Genomic DNA, 17,044 nt, shown 5'->3' on the forward strand with positions numbered 1-17,044 from the left:
ACGACAATCAACCATCTGATGACCTCTGGCGTAACGCTAAAGGACAGTGTTGGGGGGGGAGAGAGAGAGAGAGAGAGAGAGAGAGAAAGAGAGAGATAAACACTGGAGCCTGTGCCAAAACCGTTAGTCTGACACTTAATCCGGCTCAACCAGTTAATTCTCAAACACAGACATGAACCTCCTCACCACCTGAATCACATACAATTCATTCTCTACCATAGCAAAAAACACACACACACACACAGAATTAGACACACTGCTGCAGTTTAAAATGCAGAGATTCTCCAAAAGCCCAGGTCACTGTGGCGTAAGTCACCATGTTCTTGACATGTTTGTAGTATTTATCCCCTCAGTCAAGGCAGTGGTTACTGTAAGTCAAATAAAACAGACCCCTTCTACTCCAAACACAGCATACTTCTCCCTTACACCAGGCCCCCAAACTCGCTTTTAGAATTCCCTTTAAAGGAATGCTTTATCCAAAAACATTAATGCAGCTTGTGTCGAATTACAGCTAGTGACTGACAGACTGGTGCGTATATCCACATCTCTGAGAGATCCCTTATACTTTTGATCTATTATGGCCCTTATGTTAGCTATTTGAGTCTACTGAACTCAACGAAAGGATGCGCTATAGCAAGCTACATTTAAATCTTTGGGCACAGCGATCCGAAACGGTCATTTTACGGCTATAAATAAACTTAAGCAGAGAATAAACAGTTTTCGAATAATTAACAGTAAGTAAAAAGTCTTTCGATAATTAATTTTTTGAATTAAAAAAAAAAAAAATGTTCATGTCAAGTCAATAAACTTCAGAAAGGTTTATACTGCAGTACACAGTTAAATGAAACAACGTTCCTCCATGACCCTGGTGCTACATAAAACACAGAACTACGTACGTTACACAGCAATATATAAAATGCGTGTGTGCAAACAGTGCAAGACAATACAGTATAATAGTATAATAAAAAAGGACAGCGCAGCACTGACCAGTACACAGTTATTGTAATGAATACAATGCAGTCCAAAAATGCTGTGGATGTAAATACAATACCACAGTTAACAGCAAAAAAAAGAGGTAGGTTCAATACAGCATTTTGTTTTAATGTTTAGCAGCAATCCAAACAGCCGAGACTGAGATTTCATCTGTTTATTGGTTAGCTACAGTTCCCTGAAAGACCTGACTGGTTCACACCAACCTCAAACATAAAATCATGCAAAGACACTAACGTAATCTTATAACATTTATATATATATATATATATATATATATATATATATATATATATATATAAAATATAGATCGGTGCCTCTCAAAACAGTCGAAAATTAACTAGGCATAATGGAGGTACACGGCTTTTGCTTTGAGACTATGAAAGAACATTGGCCTCAGCTAATAACCTTTATGTTCAGTTTTGTTCTCTAACCTATAAAAATGTATTATTTAGACTTGGAGCTATGGAGCTTCCTGCCATATGAAATTTCACCTCATGAAATCCCTAACCGCGTGTTCTTTCAAAATCGAACTCTACGTTTTAATGTTGTACAGATCACGAAGAAGCAGTGTTGCTGGAGCGGTGCTCTGCGTCTGGGCTTCACCTCCAAAGACCCATCACGCATCAACCCCGACAGCCTGCCCAAGTACGCCTGCCCAGACCTGGTGTCTCAGAACGGTTTCTGGGCCAAGGCACTGCCTGAGGAGCTAGCCAATGAAGGCAACCTCGTCGCCTTCTGGGTGGACAAGAAAGGCCGCGTCTTCTACAGCGTTAACGGCTCCAGTCCCATGCTGTTTTTCAGTGGCGTGCGCACCACCGATTCTCTATGGGCACTCATCGATGTCTACGGCCTGACTCGAGGAGTCCAGCTGCTCGGTGAGTCACACACTGCACTGTAGGTGTTCACTACAGGCTCGACTCATGCCTAGACACAATCTTTTGCATATCACATTGTTGCTTCTCACCCACATAAAAGGAAAGCTAGAGATAGACTGCTGGGTCAGTAATGCCCGGGGTAGGGCATTACAGTGATACTGGAGACTAGTGACTGGTTTTATCAAACCTCTCTGGGATCTCAGCTCCACTGAGACTTGAACTCACAACTATGGTCCAAGCCACAGATCCTCATATATCAAGTGATATATATATATATATGTGTGTGTGTGTGTGTGTGTGTGTGTGTGTGTGTGTGTGTGTGTGTCATTATATGTTGACATTTTAACTATATATAGCTGACAGTACAAACATGCGTAATGAAATGGACATTTTTCCAGGACCATGGTGCTACATAAAACAGCACAGAGCTGCGTGAAAATAAACACAGAGCTAAGGACTTAAAGTAAGATGTCCTAGCCACATAAAGTGCATCGTGTGAAGCCTAATGTGTGCAAGACAGACAATACAAAACACTACAGGACAGATACACAAAATAGTGGCGACCGGTACTTTAGACATGTTTTTTTTTTTTTAGCTGGAACTAAAAAATCTACCGAATTTTTGTGCTAAATTATGTAATAAAAATTCAGAAAAAAAAACCTGAATTATCCCAGAGTTTTCCCAAACTGCCAAATTTAGATTTTAGGTTTAAGCCACAATTTCAACTGACACGTGTAGTTTTATGTTTTAAATAATAGTACAGTATACGAAGGAATACGTAGTGGCTTTATTTATTAAATAATAACCAATAAAGTAAATATTTGGACTGATGGGTTTTAATCAGGTGAAAAAGAGCTTCTGAGGAAAGCGCCGGTGAGGGAGTATAATAAGATTTTAACAAAACTCTTCTGTTTAATCATATTTAACTCTTTACAGTTTATTTATTTGAAAGGAATCGAAAACAGGTCGCTACGATAACAGGCAATTCATCCACAGTGTAACCATAACAACGCTCCACTCGGTCCACTTAGCTGATCTAGCTAACTATCCCGATTTTATTTATTGTTACAAGTACTAAAGATTTTCTGGACGTTTAAATCTGACATTTTTCTTCTCTGTGACTTTAGCTAGAGGCAGAAAATCGAAAGGAATCAGAGCTGCTTGTGCGCCTTGGCTCCATGAAGCTACAGTTTAAAGAGGGAAATCATGTACTGGTGAAATTCCCTAAAAGACAAGTCGTTCTTTTCTTTTTACTCGTATTGCAAAACTGTTTATTGTTTTATTCAGCATGTTATAAATCAAAAGACAACTTTTTTTGACCAGCACTTTGTTCTCAGTGTTTGTTTTTCTCGTTTGCCCTCCAACTCGCCACCTGATTGTTCGGGTAGGAAAAAATTTGCATGACATGATTTGGCACTTTTATGAAAATTTAAACGTTTATCTTTTTTTTTAAACTGTGTTCTGGCCCAGAAAAGAAAACACAGATGGCAGAGCTTTTTTTTTTTCCAATTGCCAACGCAGTGTTAAGGAACACATCTGCTTGTATGGACGTCCTTATATTGAACATACTGTTAGCTACATAGTTTACTAAAGCTACTGTTACCTTTTTGACTCCTGAGTCACACCATAATTGCGATGTCACTACTCAGACACACTTACAGTGAAATATTATAGTTCCAGAACCTACACAAGCCAAATAATATATATTTTTTTAAACCACTAATCAATATTTATGGCTAGATGGACGCTAGTGAAAGTTATGTGACATTTCTAAGATTTAAGAATGACACAAAATTGCCCGAAGCTCAAAGGTTTTATGCAAATGATGGCTATTTTGTTGTACTTGAGTGTGTTTTGTGTGTTTTCAGTATCAGGTCGCAGTGCTAAGAGTGACTGAGTTGTGGTGTGTAATCACACTCACTCTGGCACACACAGGGAAACTTAGCAGGGCATACCATAGCCAAGGTTTTGATGTACTGGTGTGTGTCAAAGCTTACGCGCACACACACACACACACACACACACACACACACACACGCAATAAACGTCCTTAATGCTGTCATCCCCGAGGTACAATTATAGAAGCAGGTCACATGCTTTAGAGATAGTGACATCGACCCTAATTGTAGATTGTGCCAATTGACCACAACTTCACTGTCTGCTGAATACATGACATGTTTTGTCATTGTTGTTGCTTTTGTTGTTGCTGGTGTATGTCTGTGTGTATCTTTATCTAGTCCTCTCTCGTCCATCTCCCAAAATTTGGCCCTGATTTAAGTATACTCATTTTTTTCCAACAGCTTGTGTATGTGCGCCATTCCGTTCGCATTACACGTCTTTCTCTTTCATTATCATGTGTCTGAACAGACACACGAGCCATCAAACTCCTGCTCTAAGAGCCCTTAATGCCAGAGATGAAAGCCGACGTAGCCGAGCCGGAGGGATGTAGCTCACACAGAGTTGGCGATAGAAGAAGACTTCAGGCTTTTATTATTTCCAGCGACAGATTTAAGTGCACTGAGTTAGCCAGAGATATTCATCCAGACTCGAGTTATTTTGGAGTTGTTTTATTTTTTGCAGCTGGATGCAACTGATTTGTTGTTTAAAAATTGAATTGGACAGAATGTTTGTGCTAAATAATGTAATAAAAATTCAGGAAAGCCGAAATTATCCCAGGGATTTTTTTTTTTCCAGGCCACCAGACTCATATGTTTTTGTAGTTATTATTCCAAAAGTTTAGCTGTGTTTTGTTGTTTATTTTTAAGTGCATTGATTTTTTAGTCTTATTGACGCCTGAAAGACGGTATAAAGCTACAGTGCTTACAACCCGCATGTTGTTAAAAACAGATATCTGTAATTCCTTCTGTCCTGTTTTGCTCTTTCGCTTTTGACTCAAGAGCTCTTATCAGAAGAATCAATGTTTTTATGCTGCAGGCATGTTCATGGCACAATCCTCACAGCGCACACACCAGTGGATTTGAGACTCAAATACGCCTACTCACACAGACATAAATACAAGCTTTCCGCGGAAGAGGCTGTGTATTGACTTGAATAAGCTGTGTGTGTGTGTGTGTGTGTACAGTGTCTCTTTGACTGCACTAAACAGGCCTTTAATATAACGCACACAATCGAGGACTGGTTTAGCTTGCTATAATGGCACATTGATGTTTCAGTTTATTCAGAAAGTTCATTCAGTCTGTGCCAACAGGTGCACTTAAATACACTCACGCCACCTTTATTCTCTTCTCTTCTTGTCTTTGATTAAAACATCGGTGGAAAAGATTAGAGCTGTAACTTTGTCTCCTGTATTAATATGACTGGCTTACTGTGTCATTCATTATTTCATTTAAAGCTTAGAAAAACAGACAGAATTAACACATTCATTTACAAACCCTGAACTGAATTTTCCTCGCACCTCCTGGGCTGGGGATCGAGGCCCGTTCCGACGGGTATTCTGGTTTCCTCCACCGGTTCAGACACATACATTCTAAGCTGATTGGCACCTCTAAATTGTCCATAGTTTGTGAATGGGTGTATGTGTGTGATTCTGCCCTGTGATTGGTTGGCACCCCATCCTTGGTGTCCACTGCCTTGAGTCCCCTGGAATAGGCTTCAGGTTCCTTGTGACACTGTGTAGGATAAGTGGAAAAGGATGGATGGGCAGATAATAGGCTAGTTGTTATAGATTAATGGCATTTTATTCCTAATTATGTCCATTTCCAGACGGAGAACAGTAGCAGTGAAGCACATCCAAGTTCCTTCCACCATTTATAGACTTAATATCAAGTCATAAACATATCCTACATTCTCCTCAAAGCCCAGCGCCTTAGCAGCTGTTATTGTGAAGACCCCAGAGTCTAGCGTTTGGTGCGGTGCTATGAGAGCCCATTTGAACTAGGTTTTAACACAACTGCATCATGGGTGTATGAATATAAGAATCACAAAATGAAGTTGTGGACCAGCAGAGAGACAGGAATGTTGTTTAATTATTACCCAAGCTGAGGTTACTTTATAGCCTTGTCAGTCAGAAATACACACACACACACACTGGGCTGTTTCAGGCAGTCCTGAATGGCTTCAGATGTGAAAACGTCAGAATGGAGTTGTAGTTGGATGCAGGCCTAGAAACATGCAGAGAATAAGTATTACACAATGGATTCACCAAGGTTGAATGAACTCTTCCAGGGTTGAGTTAACTCTCACTATATTAGGAATGCCGTATACTCAGCACTGTGCAATAGTAGCTGCATGGATACAAATTAAGATTTTTTTTTGTTTATTATTATTGTGAAATCATTCCTCCACACTCTCAGGCTATTGTTCTAAAATGTGCTCTCTGTGCCTGTGGAATGGTTGTTGGTAATAAAGCCTGGTTAGAATCGCTGATCTCCTGGGATTGACAGATGAGATGAGTAGAAAAGCATCTCAGCACCTGCAACATACTGAACCTAGAGGCAGATGAATTACAACATGCTGAAGAACACATCGGGGTTTCAATTCTGTCAGCCATGAACAGGAATCGAACAGTGGGCACAGATACTCTGATATTGGACAGTAGAAAATGATAAAAATAGGCAAAGTGCTGCAAAAAAGCAAGAATATTTTGAATGAATATTTTTGGCACGCTCAGCCCTGGGCTGACTGTGTGAAACCATTTTTTATAACCTCATCTTATGACCGTGATATCCTTTGTTTTGTCCGTCAACCCCACGTCTGTTCCTGCTGACGTCTTTGTTTATTAATAGATATCACTGAATATTACACCGTCCTTCTGTAGAAATATTCCCTGTTAAACTCAGTCACTCACTCACTCACTCATTTTCTACCGCTTATCCGAACTACCTCGGGTCACGGGGAGCCTGTGCCTATCTCAGGCGTCATCGGGCATCAAGGCAGGATACACCCTGGACGGAGTGCCAACCCTCGCAGGGCACACACACACTCTCATTCACTCACGCAATCACACACTACGGACAATTTTCCAGAGATGGCAATCAACCTATCATGCATGTCTTTGGACCGGGGGAGGAAACCGGAGTACCCGGAGGAAACCCCCGAGGCACGGGAAGAACATGCAAACTCCACACACACAAGGCGGAGTCGGGAATCGGCTGGAATCGGGAACCCTGGAGGTGTGAGGCGAACGTGCTAACCACTAAGCCACCGTGCCCGTGATATTCCACAATATCAGCAGAGGTAGCGGCTGCAGTGCGGCTCTTTTACACAAAAATAAGACAGTATCAAAAATTATATATAGAATATGTATGCAGTCTGTGCTATGATTGAAGCTGTTCTGGCAGCTCATGTTGGCCTGACCACTGATATATATATATAAACCTCACTGTATATTGCTTGTTCCTTTATGTTGTCACAGTCTATGACTAAGGCCATAGCAAATGACTTGTACCATTTTACTCATGCCCTATGGAGGGGGGGCATGTCATCCTTGAAGACATTAGTTCTATTAAGATAGAAATTTGTATTCACAGGTCAGAGGGAATCGGTCAGAGTATCTGTACTATTTTATTTGGAGACAAGCGTACCCAAGCCGTATCCACAAACGTTCTCAGTCATCAAGGAAGCGTCTAAGAGATAGTAAGAATGCATCCTGATTTGAAAAAAGGAACAATTTTTTTCAATGTAATGGGTTTCTTTTTTTTTCAAAAATGTTTGTATTTCAGTTAGTATGCAGACCAATGGCTTATTCGGTATGTCTAACTGATTTATTTTAGGACTCACGAGACTTATTACTGTGTGGCACTGGTGGCTCAAGCGGTTTGGGATCAGAGGATTAGGGTCCAGGCTCCAGCACTGCCAAGCTACCATTTTGGGCCCTTGAGCAAGGCCCCTAATCCTCTCTGCTCCAGGGACGTAACGTATGTGTGACCAATAAAGGCTTCTTCTTCTTCTACTCTGTACCTGTACAATGAGTGCTGCTTCCAGATTCCTCCAGTTCATGCTACACACTGCCATAAGTATTCGTTCTGATCGTCCGCACTGTTGATAAAATATTGTTTTTTGTGAAGGTTTAGACGAGAGTATTTCATTCAAGGCCCATTAATTCGTAATGTTAAACTTGGCACTCTGAACTACAATCAGAAAAAGTTATGGATAAACACGTACTTGTATTTCTACGTATTCAGTTATCGCCATAGCTTTAAATATAATTTTGGTATATTGGTATACTATTAAATACTGAACTTTCTGTTCTTATCGTAACAGCAGTTTTGGCAGCTTCAATTCCTACATTCTTTTTTTTGCTCTCATAGTTCAGACTTCTGTGTATTTTCTTAGACAAAATGACCTGTGATTGCTGTTTGCATTCCCCAGTGGTGTATGATGGTAATATGATGGACTTTAAGTTCAAGAAAATTGAATGTTTTGGCCCAAAAGTACGTGTTGAAAGCATGATGGATGAAGCTGAGCATGTACTATGCCTTTTGGAGGAACATGCCAGTAGGTTAGCTAGCTTACAATAAAAAAACAAAATCCACAAATCTAACAAATTCAACATGTTTACCTTGGCCTTATTATTTCCTTTATTCCAGTTACCATGACACTGTTCCAGATATGTTTTATGACATGTTTAAAGGCCATGCTGGAAGCTAGCACAGTGGCTAAATCTTTCTCTTTATTGTGTCCTAGCAAAGGATGTGATGAGTCATAGAAAACCAAATCAAGACCGTATTCCAAATTAGATTTCATGCTCAGTGGTTGGTCCAGTTTTTTTTTCCATGGAGCAGCGAACTGTAGACTGTAGCTGTCACAGAAACTGTCCATGTTTTATACCTGTAATATCATATCCTTGATTTTTATCTTATCACAAGCTCTCTATACAAAAAAAAAGATCACTAATAGCAGTGATCCACAATATGATGGACACCTGAATGGCTGTAACCAGATAGTCAGTTATTAACCATACTCTGAGTTTTGTGCACAAGCTAAACACAAAATCGTATATGATCTGGAAATATATGACAACATGGCCTGACAAATCACCTGCCAAATTCCTGGACCCTAATCTTGATCGTAATAGAGAACCAGGTTTATTTGGAAGCGCAAGAAATAAACAGAATTAGGCACACAATCACGATTGGGTTAAATTTGACACATATCTTAAGACACCAGCAAATCCTAACCCAACAGAATGTGTGCTGTTATTAAGACGAGGAGCGAATCAGAGTGTATTAGCACGGAAATGACACATGCATAGAACCTGTTTCACCTTCTGTCATATATTTAAAAAGATGCAATCCATAGTATGAATACAGGGTGTCGGGAAATTCAATTGGAACCAATTGGAATATGTCGTGTTGAGCCAAAATCACAAAAGCATAATGCCCTCTGAGAAAATGCACAGAATGTAAGGTTGCACATGTAGAGCATATTCATTCATTCATTTTCTACCGCTTATCCGAACTACCTCGGGTCACGTGGAGCCTGTGCCTATCTCAGGCGTCATCGGGCATCAAGGCAGGATACACCCTGGAAGGAGTGCCAACCCATCGCAGGGCACACACACACACTCTCATTCACTCACACACTACGGACAATTTTCTAGAGATGCCAATCAACCTACCATGCATGTCTTTGGACCGGGGGAGGAAACCGGAGTACCCGGAGGAAACCCCCGAGGCACGGAGAGAACATGCAAACTCCACACACATAAGGCGGAGGCGGGAATCGAACCCCCAACCCTGGAGGTGTGAGGCGAACATGCTAACCACTAAGCCACCGTGACCCCCATGTAGAGCATATGTTGTAAGTAATAAACAGAAAATGAAGTAAATGTAGTTTAAGTCCTACTGGTTTTAGACTCTGGACATACTTTTATCACACACTTGATGTGCAATCCCTGATATGTAATGTCAGGTATGTGTAGATCTTTGTCCTAGATGTTTGTCTCCTTTAGACCATGAGGAACTGAACTGAAAGCCTTATCATACAGGCTGGTGTGTAACTCTTGGGCTAAATGGCACCTAATAAAGCAGTAGTGTAGGATTTACAGATGAGCTCGCCCTGCCAAATTACAGTAATTCAACAAAGATCTCATTAATATGTCAGTTTGACAAATAATAGGGCAATGAGTAACCACAAAACAGACATTTACATACTGTACACCGTGTTGAGAAATTGACTGACATTAATTATCTTAAAGATGTAAAAAGTCTTAAATGTCTGAGCTTTCTGAATACATTTGCAAATGCTGTTAAACGAATCTTATTACATGCTTTTTTAGTGCTCTTTAGCACAGATCTTATTACTAATTAGTGCTCAAAAATACAAGAAGTCATTGGTTCAATCGTACATCATTTCTCCTCGCCATACATTTTCAGTTCTTCTTTGTAAGTCCTGCTTTCTATTGACAAAGTAATTATTTGCAAAGCAATTATTTGACGCCAAGTCAATACACTTTTACCATTTTCAGTAACATTGAGAAATTTATCGACACACAGGGTTCAGATGGCTGAGGAAAGCTATTCCAGGTTGATAGGTTTCTTTGAAAGTCTCTAAGTGGAAGCAGGATTTTTAATGTTTAGTTTTTACTACCTAGATAAGTGGAGTTAGCATCACAGCAGGGAACTGGAGTCTCCCTGCTAATGTTACTAGGTGAAACATTGCTAGTTGTATTTGTTTAGAAGACACGCTGCTCCAGGGCTGGAGATATTAATGAGAAGAGCAGATGCTATGTGAATTTGTAACTTAGCTGAGCAAAATCTCTTCCTCGGATCTTTATTGTGTCTTCCGAGAAAGAGAGAGAAATAGTGGACCAAGTGTCAGGAAGGTTGATTGTGTTTCCTGCACGAGGTTCACGCGTCGACAGGAAATTCTATGAAGAGCTTTCAAGGTGGAGGGAAGAAATGCCGTGACCTGTTCTAAATCAGAACACAGCGCATTTCCTGTCTTTATGTGTCGTTCCAGTTTGCTCTCCCAAACTTAGATCTTCGTTTTCCTCCCTTTCGAGTCATGCCAAATCTTCTGGGTGGCCAAACATGGAACTCTGCAGCTGAGATAAGGTGTGGCTCGCTGGGATATATGGAGAAAAGCACTTCAGCACTCATTAAAGGGCCAAGACAAACAGCAGTTTATAGAACATTAGATAAACATTCATGTCGGATGTGCGAAGGCAGGAGCAGAAAGTGATTTGTCATTCCAACGTCATTGCTTTAACATACAAACCAAAAATTAACCATGTAGGATCCTTCAGAATGCCAAAAGCTGATGCTTGGAGAAAACACTTCTGAGAGTAAATCTCTGAGAGTAGTTGAAGCTTCTTTTTTTTTTTCTAGCTTTCTTATTGAAGCACTTTGTTCAATAAGTTTTTACTTAGAAGCTTGTTTTCACTGAAACGAGCACAAGAGTCATTTAGGATTCTAGATGTAACTTTAAATTTAAAATTAAATTAAATATCATGCAAGAACATTTTAAAAACATTTAGAACCATAAAAACCTTCTTCTGCTTGTGCTTCAAAGAGAAGGTTCTGTGTCCTGGGTTCCAGACCTATTAGGAGGGTTCCAACCAGGATATCATTGGGAATAATGTAGAATTGTCCAAAGAACCTTCATTCATTCATTCATTCATTCATCTTCTACCGCTTATCCGAACTACCTCGGGTCACGGGGAGCCTGTGCCTATCTCAGGCGTCATCGGGCATCAAGGCAGGATACACCCTGGACGGAGTGCCAACCCATCACAGGGCACAAACACACACCGGGGGAGGAAACCGGAGTACCCGGAGGAAACCCCCGAGGCACGGGGAGAACATGCAAACTCCACACACACAAGGTGGAGGCGGGAATCGAACCCCGACACTGGAGGTGTGAGGCGAACGTGCTAACCACTAAGCCACCGTGCCCCCCCAAAGAACCTTCAATTAACCTTTTTTTTTTTTTTAAATGGGAGCCCAGCTTTAAATATTTCTTTAAGATCGTTCGATCAAACCCATGTTGATATCTGCTTGGCTTGTTCCTTTGACAGAAAACATAATGATTCTATGTAGAACTTCTTAATCTTAATCCTATCAGAGTGGGTTCCATGGAAAATCTCTTTAGGAATAATGCTTAACTATCCAAAGATCCCTCGATGAACCATTATATTTTTCCAAAAGTGAAGACCTAGGTTAAAGTTATTCCTCAGTCTAATAAAAGACAACGTGCTTGGAACTCTCTCAGAAACTGAAATTCTCTGTTCTAGCGTCCTCCATTGGCTTTTTTGGCTTCTTCAATCAGGTTTTAGATTCAGTATTTTTAGAATTTTGCCTTAAAGAATATATTCAATGATCCAGTTGCTTATAGAAAATAAATAAATAAATAGAATCCAGGTAGGTTGTTTAGCCTGTTCCTCAGTTTGAACCCTTTAAGAACTTTATGTAGAACTTATGTAGTTTTCTTGCATATGAAAGTTAGATTCATCTCTTGTTCCAATAAATAACAGCAAGCATGAAGTCAGGAATTGAATATGAAACTACCAAGGCTTTATTATATTACATTTTATGATTAGTTTATTATTCCACTGCACCCATTTGATTTGGTGCATGCTGCACTGGCCAGGCCGCTGTTCAGAGCCATCCTCAGGAAGGTGGCTTCAGGGACTAACAGTAAAAGGGAGGAGAGAGAGAGCATTATGTCCCAGGAGGAAGGAGCTTTTGTGATTTATTGAGTATTTGTTGGGCTTTATTGTCGTGGCCATGTGTTGCCTGGAAGGCTGCTGCTCTTTTCAAAAGCGATGGAGTGGCAGACAGCCAACATTCTCCTTATAAACCTCCAGTAACCTTTGTCTGCTGTCTCTCTCCATCGTATATACACACACACACACCCACCATGCATGCATCATGCAGGCTTGGATATTTTGCTTGTCAGTTGATCACCTTTTTTCCTTCTCACTGTTTGTTTTCACTCAGGTGTGCCAATATACAGTAAGTCTTTGTCTCTTTCTTTCTTGTGTATCCTCTCCACTGAAGTCTATGCTGTTCTGAGAGGGAAGGATAAAACCAGACTAAGCATCAAATCCTTCAGAGCGGTTGAGATGGCTTTAGGAACAGAGAAAAAAGCTAGAAAACTGAAAAAGCAATAACAAGTGAGTGAAAGAGAGTCATGACCTTGGCCAGCTTTTTCAGCTGAAACTAGAAAAGCATGGCGCAGCAAAGCTGCTTCATCACGCCACTGCCTTATTTGGCTATTTTTTTCAGACAGCATTTTGCCCAAGCGATTATTCAAGCTGCAGATTCTTTTTGTTTATCAAATCCCACGTCTGCTTATTTTCCGCCTACTTTTTGTGTTTACCGTAACAGGTGATTGGGGGTCTGGTGCTAAAAAAAGCTGTGAGTTGTTGTTTTTTAAAAATTTAAAAGAAGAAAAGCGTTATAAATAGGTTGCCTTCTGTGTGTGTGCAGCTGCTCCCCATCAGTCGCAGCGTTTTGGTCAAGCTTGGATTCCTATCGCCTCAGAAAACAGTAAAACACTCTGGCTGTTTGAAGTCTAGGCTTTCTTTCAGGGAGATTAGAATCTAGCCTTGGCCAATCAGCTGGCAGCTGCACCAGCTCTCTCCTGAAAAGTGCCAATGGGACAAAGGGAATGGAAGCGATTGGCGGCCGAGCAGGTGCTGGACAATTAGAGGGGCAGCAGCTGGTGTTGGTCACACACGTCTGTAGACACCCTACTCTCATTTCCAAACTCCACTCCATCCCTCCATCCGTCTCTCCACTATGAAACCGGCCAAAGCCAGTTCAGCTCCACATGATAAAAGTGATGTTTAAGAACAAAACATTTTCGGGGTAAAAAAAAAAAAAAAAAACAACAACAAAAAAAGTGCTGCTCAACAGAAGTGTGCAATCAGTGAAGCTTTCATTACAGTGAATGTCAGACTATTCATATAACCAGAGCTTGTTCTCAGTACATCTCCTTCAGGTTGCTATGGTTGCATACAAGCATTTCTCTCTGATATTTTGGGTGAAATTGGATCTGTTCCTAGGTTGAGCAGAAGAGCATTCAAACCAGGTACAGAGGGAGAAAAGCTCTTGCTATACATTTACAAAAAAAAAAAAAAAAAAAAGGAATTTTTATTATATATCTCAAAGCACTAATATATAGCAACCTTCCTCATTATCTTCTTCACACCATTCCCTCTTTGTCATCCCTTTCTGTTTTTTTCTTTCTTCTTTTCTCCTCCATCTCTCTCTCTCTCTCTCTCTCTCTCTCTCTCTCTCTCTCTCTCTCTCTCTCTCTCTCTCTCTCTCTCTCTCTCTCTCTCTCTCTCTCTCTCTTCTGAATCCTCTGCCCAAATTGGATTCTTCTCTGCAGTTGTCCCCAGGAGGACGAGGCGATGTCTCCAGACTGAGGTCTAATCCAATTTATAACAAGACTTTACTGTAATGGGTCTGGTTGTTCCAGCGTTCATGTGCCAACTAAATTCTGATGATGTCATCTCTGGGATCCCTTAATCACACAGCTAAAGGGAAGAATACAGACCAGAAGAGTGGACTGTATAAAAGTCTATTCTTATACACAGTATAGTGGAAATCTGCCTGCAAAAAAAAAAAAGGGTTTAAAATAACAACAAATTGGCGAAGCCATCGTAACAGCAAGTACATACGAGGGTTTAATAGCATTTCTGTTTACACAACGATATTGAATGCTTGTGTCTGAGTCTTTAGAAGAAGGTGATGAGTTTTCTACTAACAGCTCATTCAAAAGGACTTGCATGGCTGTTACTCCACATAAATCCATTTTGCATTTTGGAGAAGTGTAATGTTTGGTTCTCAGACACTCTGTTCAGGATATTTTCTTCTAATGTTTTGTTTTATTAACTTAGACAGAAATGGAAAAAATGATAAGGAAAGTAATAACTGTTTTTTTCCAACATTTAATGCCACTATAAATGGATTACAACTTTATTGTGTAATTCTTTAATCAACAAAAATTGTAATCCTTGGCAAATTGCTGCAGTGTAAGAGGAGGACAAGATGTTATTGGAAATTAATCAACTTCTGGGGTTAATAGTAACCTGGCTTCGGCCTGCATCAACCCAACCTTCTTATTTTTCTCCATCACCATGCTCAGATGTATGTATTATGTATGTCTTACTAGTAATCCAACTAAAGTTAGGTTACACTGAAATACAGCTTTAGAGGGGAGGGGGCACGGTGGCTTAGTGGTTAGCACGTTTGCCTCAGACCTCCAGGGTTTGGGGTTCGATTCCTGCCTCTGCCTTGTGTGTGTGGAGTTTGCATTTTCTCCCGGTGCCTCGGGGGTTTCCTCCGGGTACTCCGGTTTCCTCCCCCGGTCCAAAGACATGCATGGTAGGTTGATTGGCATCTCTGGAAAATTGTCCGTAGTGTGTGATTGTGTGAGTGAATGAGAGTGTGTGTGTGTGCCCTGCGATGGGTTGGCACTCCGTCCAGGGTGTATCCTGCCTTGATGCCCAATGAGATAGGCACAGGCTCCCCGTGACACGAGGTAGTTCGGATAAGCGGTAGAAAATGAGTGAGAGAGTGAGTGAGCTTTAGAGGGGAATCATTTTGTGTCAACGTTTTCAGTGTGAAAAGTGCGACGTGTGTGGGCTGCTGCCTCACCCGAATAATGATAAACCGTCCTTTGTGTAACATCATCGTCTGTCTAAGTTCCTTAATCTAAAAATGCCTTTCCCTCTGCACGCTTGCCAGAGAATGACTTCAGTCCACTTATCAGAAGAGTATCTCATACTCTCTCTCTCTCTCTCTCTCTCTCTCTCTCTCTCTCTTTCTCTCTCTCTCTGTCTATCACTCTCTCTGTTTGAAGTTGAATGGCTTTAATAACCATTATCTGTAGTCATGTAAGGGCCCATGCCTGAGGGCTATCCCCACGCTCTTTTTAGGAACACTAACTTCTTAGATCATTAGCACAGACTACCTCAAGCACCTCCTTTTCTTTCACCAGCAAGCTTTTTATTTTTTTCAAAGATCAACTTCTGGAAAATAGGCTTGTTTTTGTCTGTCCAAGCTCTGTCCAGAATGAAGAAGTGAGTGACTTGAACCGAGACGTGACCCAATTTGCCTTTTTCCCTCAAAGAAAGTATCAGGCCGTAAAGCCTCGAACAGGGTATTGCTACTCAAATGAGAAAAATATTGAATTTCAAAACTTGATATTAAGTTTAAATGCTGTAAATATATGATATGGGTTATATACATATGTCTGCCATTATCCAATCAGTCAATCATGTGGTAGCAGTGCAAAGCATTAAACTCATGCAGATTCAGGTCAGAGCTTCAGTTCATATCTACATCGGAAACCTCAGTGACTTGGTTGTTGGTCACTGAGGGCTTGTTTGAATTTTTCAGAACCTGCTGCCATTTTTACACTCAATAGTTTATACTTTGTCTTTTACACTTAGACAAAGACATCCTATAAATGGTGAGTCTGCAGGTTGAAATACTTTAAGAGGGATCAGAAAACAGTAGCCAGACTTCTTTAAGCTGAGAAAGGCTACAGTAAGTCATCTGTGGTTAGGAACGAGACATCTCAGAACACACAACGCATCAAACGTTGACGCAGATAGGCGTCACATTGTTTTGCACAGGAATCAGGATTTTGTCTTCTCAACGCCATCAACACTTTTTACTTGAAATAGAGCGAGCATGTTTATAGGCCTCTATACAGTAGACCTTTGCCTTCAGGTTGATCTGGATATTTCAGCTGCTTAAGCTGTGCTCTGCAGTTTCAGGATTTATATTTCAGACTCACCTTCCAGTCACTGTATCCAGTAACTAAAGTCAGTTCTCTGAAGCATGAAAGCACTAATACAAGCACTTTAAAGTCAGAGTCAGTAGGGTAAACTTAGTGCTGGATTATCAGTCTCATGAAGCCACAGAGAATAGCAGATTTAAGATCACGGCTCACCCAGGAGCCATTTCTTTGAAAGTAGTGAACCATGGTACGGGGAAGCTAAGATCTCCCAATTGGCCTTGATTCTGGATTCAGAAGAAGCCTTTTATTTCTGTTTACATTCAGCAGGGTTTAGTAAGATTTCTAAAAGATTGTAGGTGACAGCCGGTGGTAATGGAATAGAGCTCTTAATCCTGATGGAATGGTCTAGTGGTTTATATTAACCATTTTTACTCTAGAATTGAATGAGCTGAATGGCTCACAGAAACTATTAGGCTAGTTCTTATAACCTGGGCTACGTCAAATATTTAGTTCCA

The 17,044-nt window shown here is 40.6% G+C and overlaps 1 protein-coding gene across 2 annotated transcripts in view; it reads left to right on the forward strand.

The window, feature by feature from the left end:
- The window catches only part of neurl1aa (neuralized E3 ubiquitin protein ligase 1Aa), an 88,280-nt gene that overhangs the window by 53,127 nt on the left and 18,109 nt on the right, over positions 1–17,044 (forward strand). For both annotated transcript variants that reach the window (XM_060860353.1, XM_060860354.1), the window contains exon 3: positions 1,547–1,868. In XM_060860353.1, the coding sequence (XP_060716336.1) occupies positions 1,547–1,868 (322 nt within the window). The remainder of the gene's footprint in view (positions 1–1,546; positions 1,869–17,044) is intronic.

The sequence above is a fragment of the Tachysurus vachellii genome, chromosome 24 (assembly GCF_030014155.1).
Source record: "Tachysurus vachellii isolate PV-2020 chromosome 24, HZAU_Pvac_v1, whole genome shotgun sequence".
NCBI classification, from domain to species: Eukaryota; Metazoa; Chordata; class Actinopteri; order Siluriformes; family Bagridae; genus Tachysurus; species Tachysurus vachellii.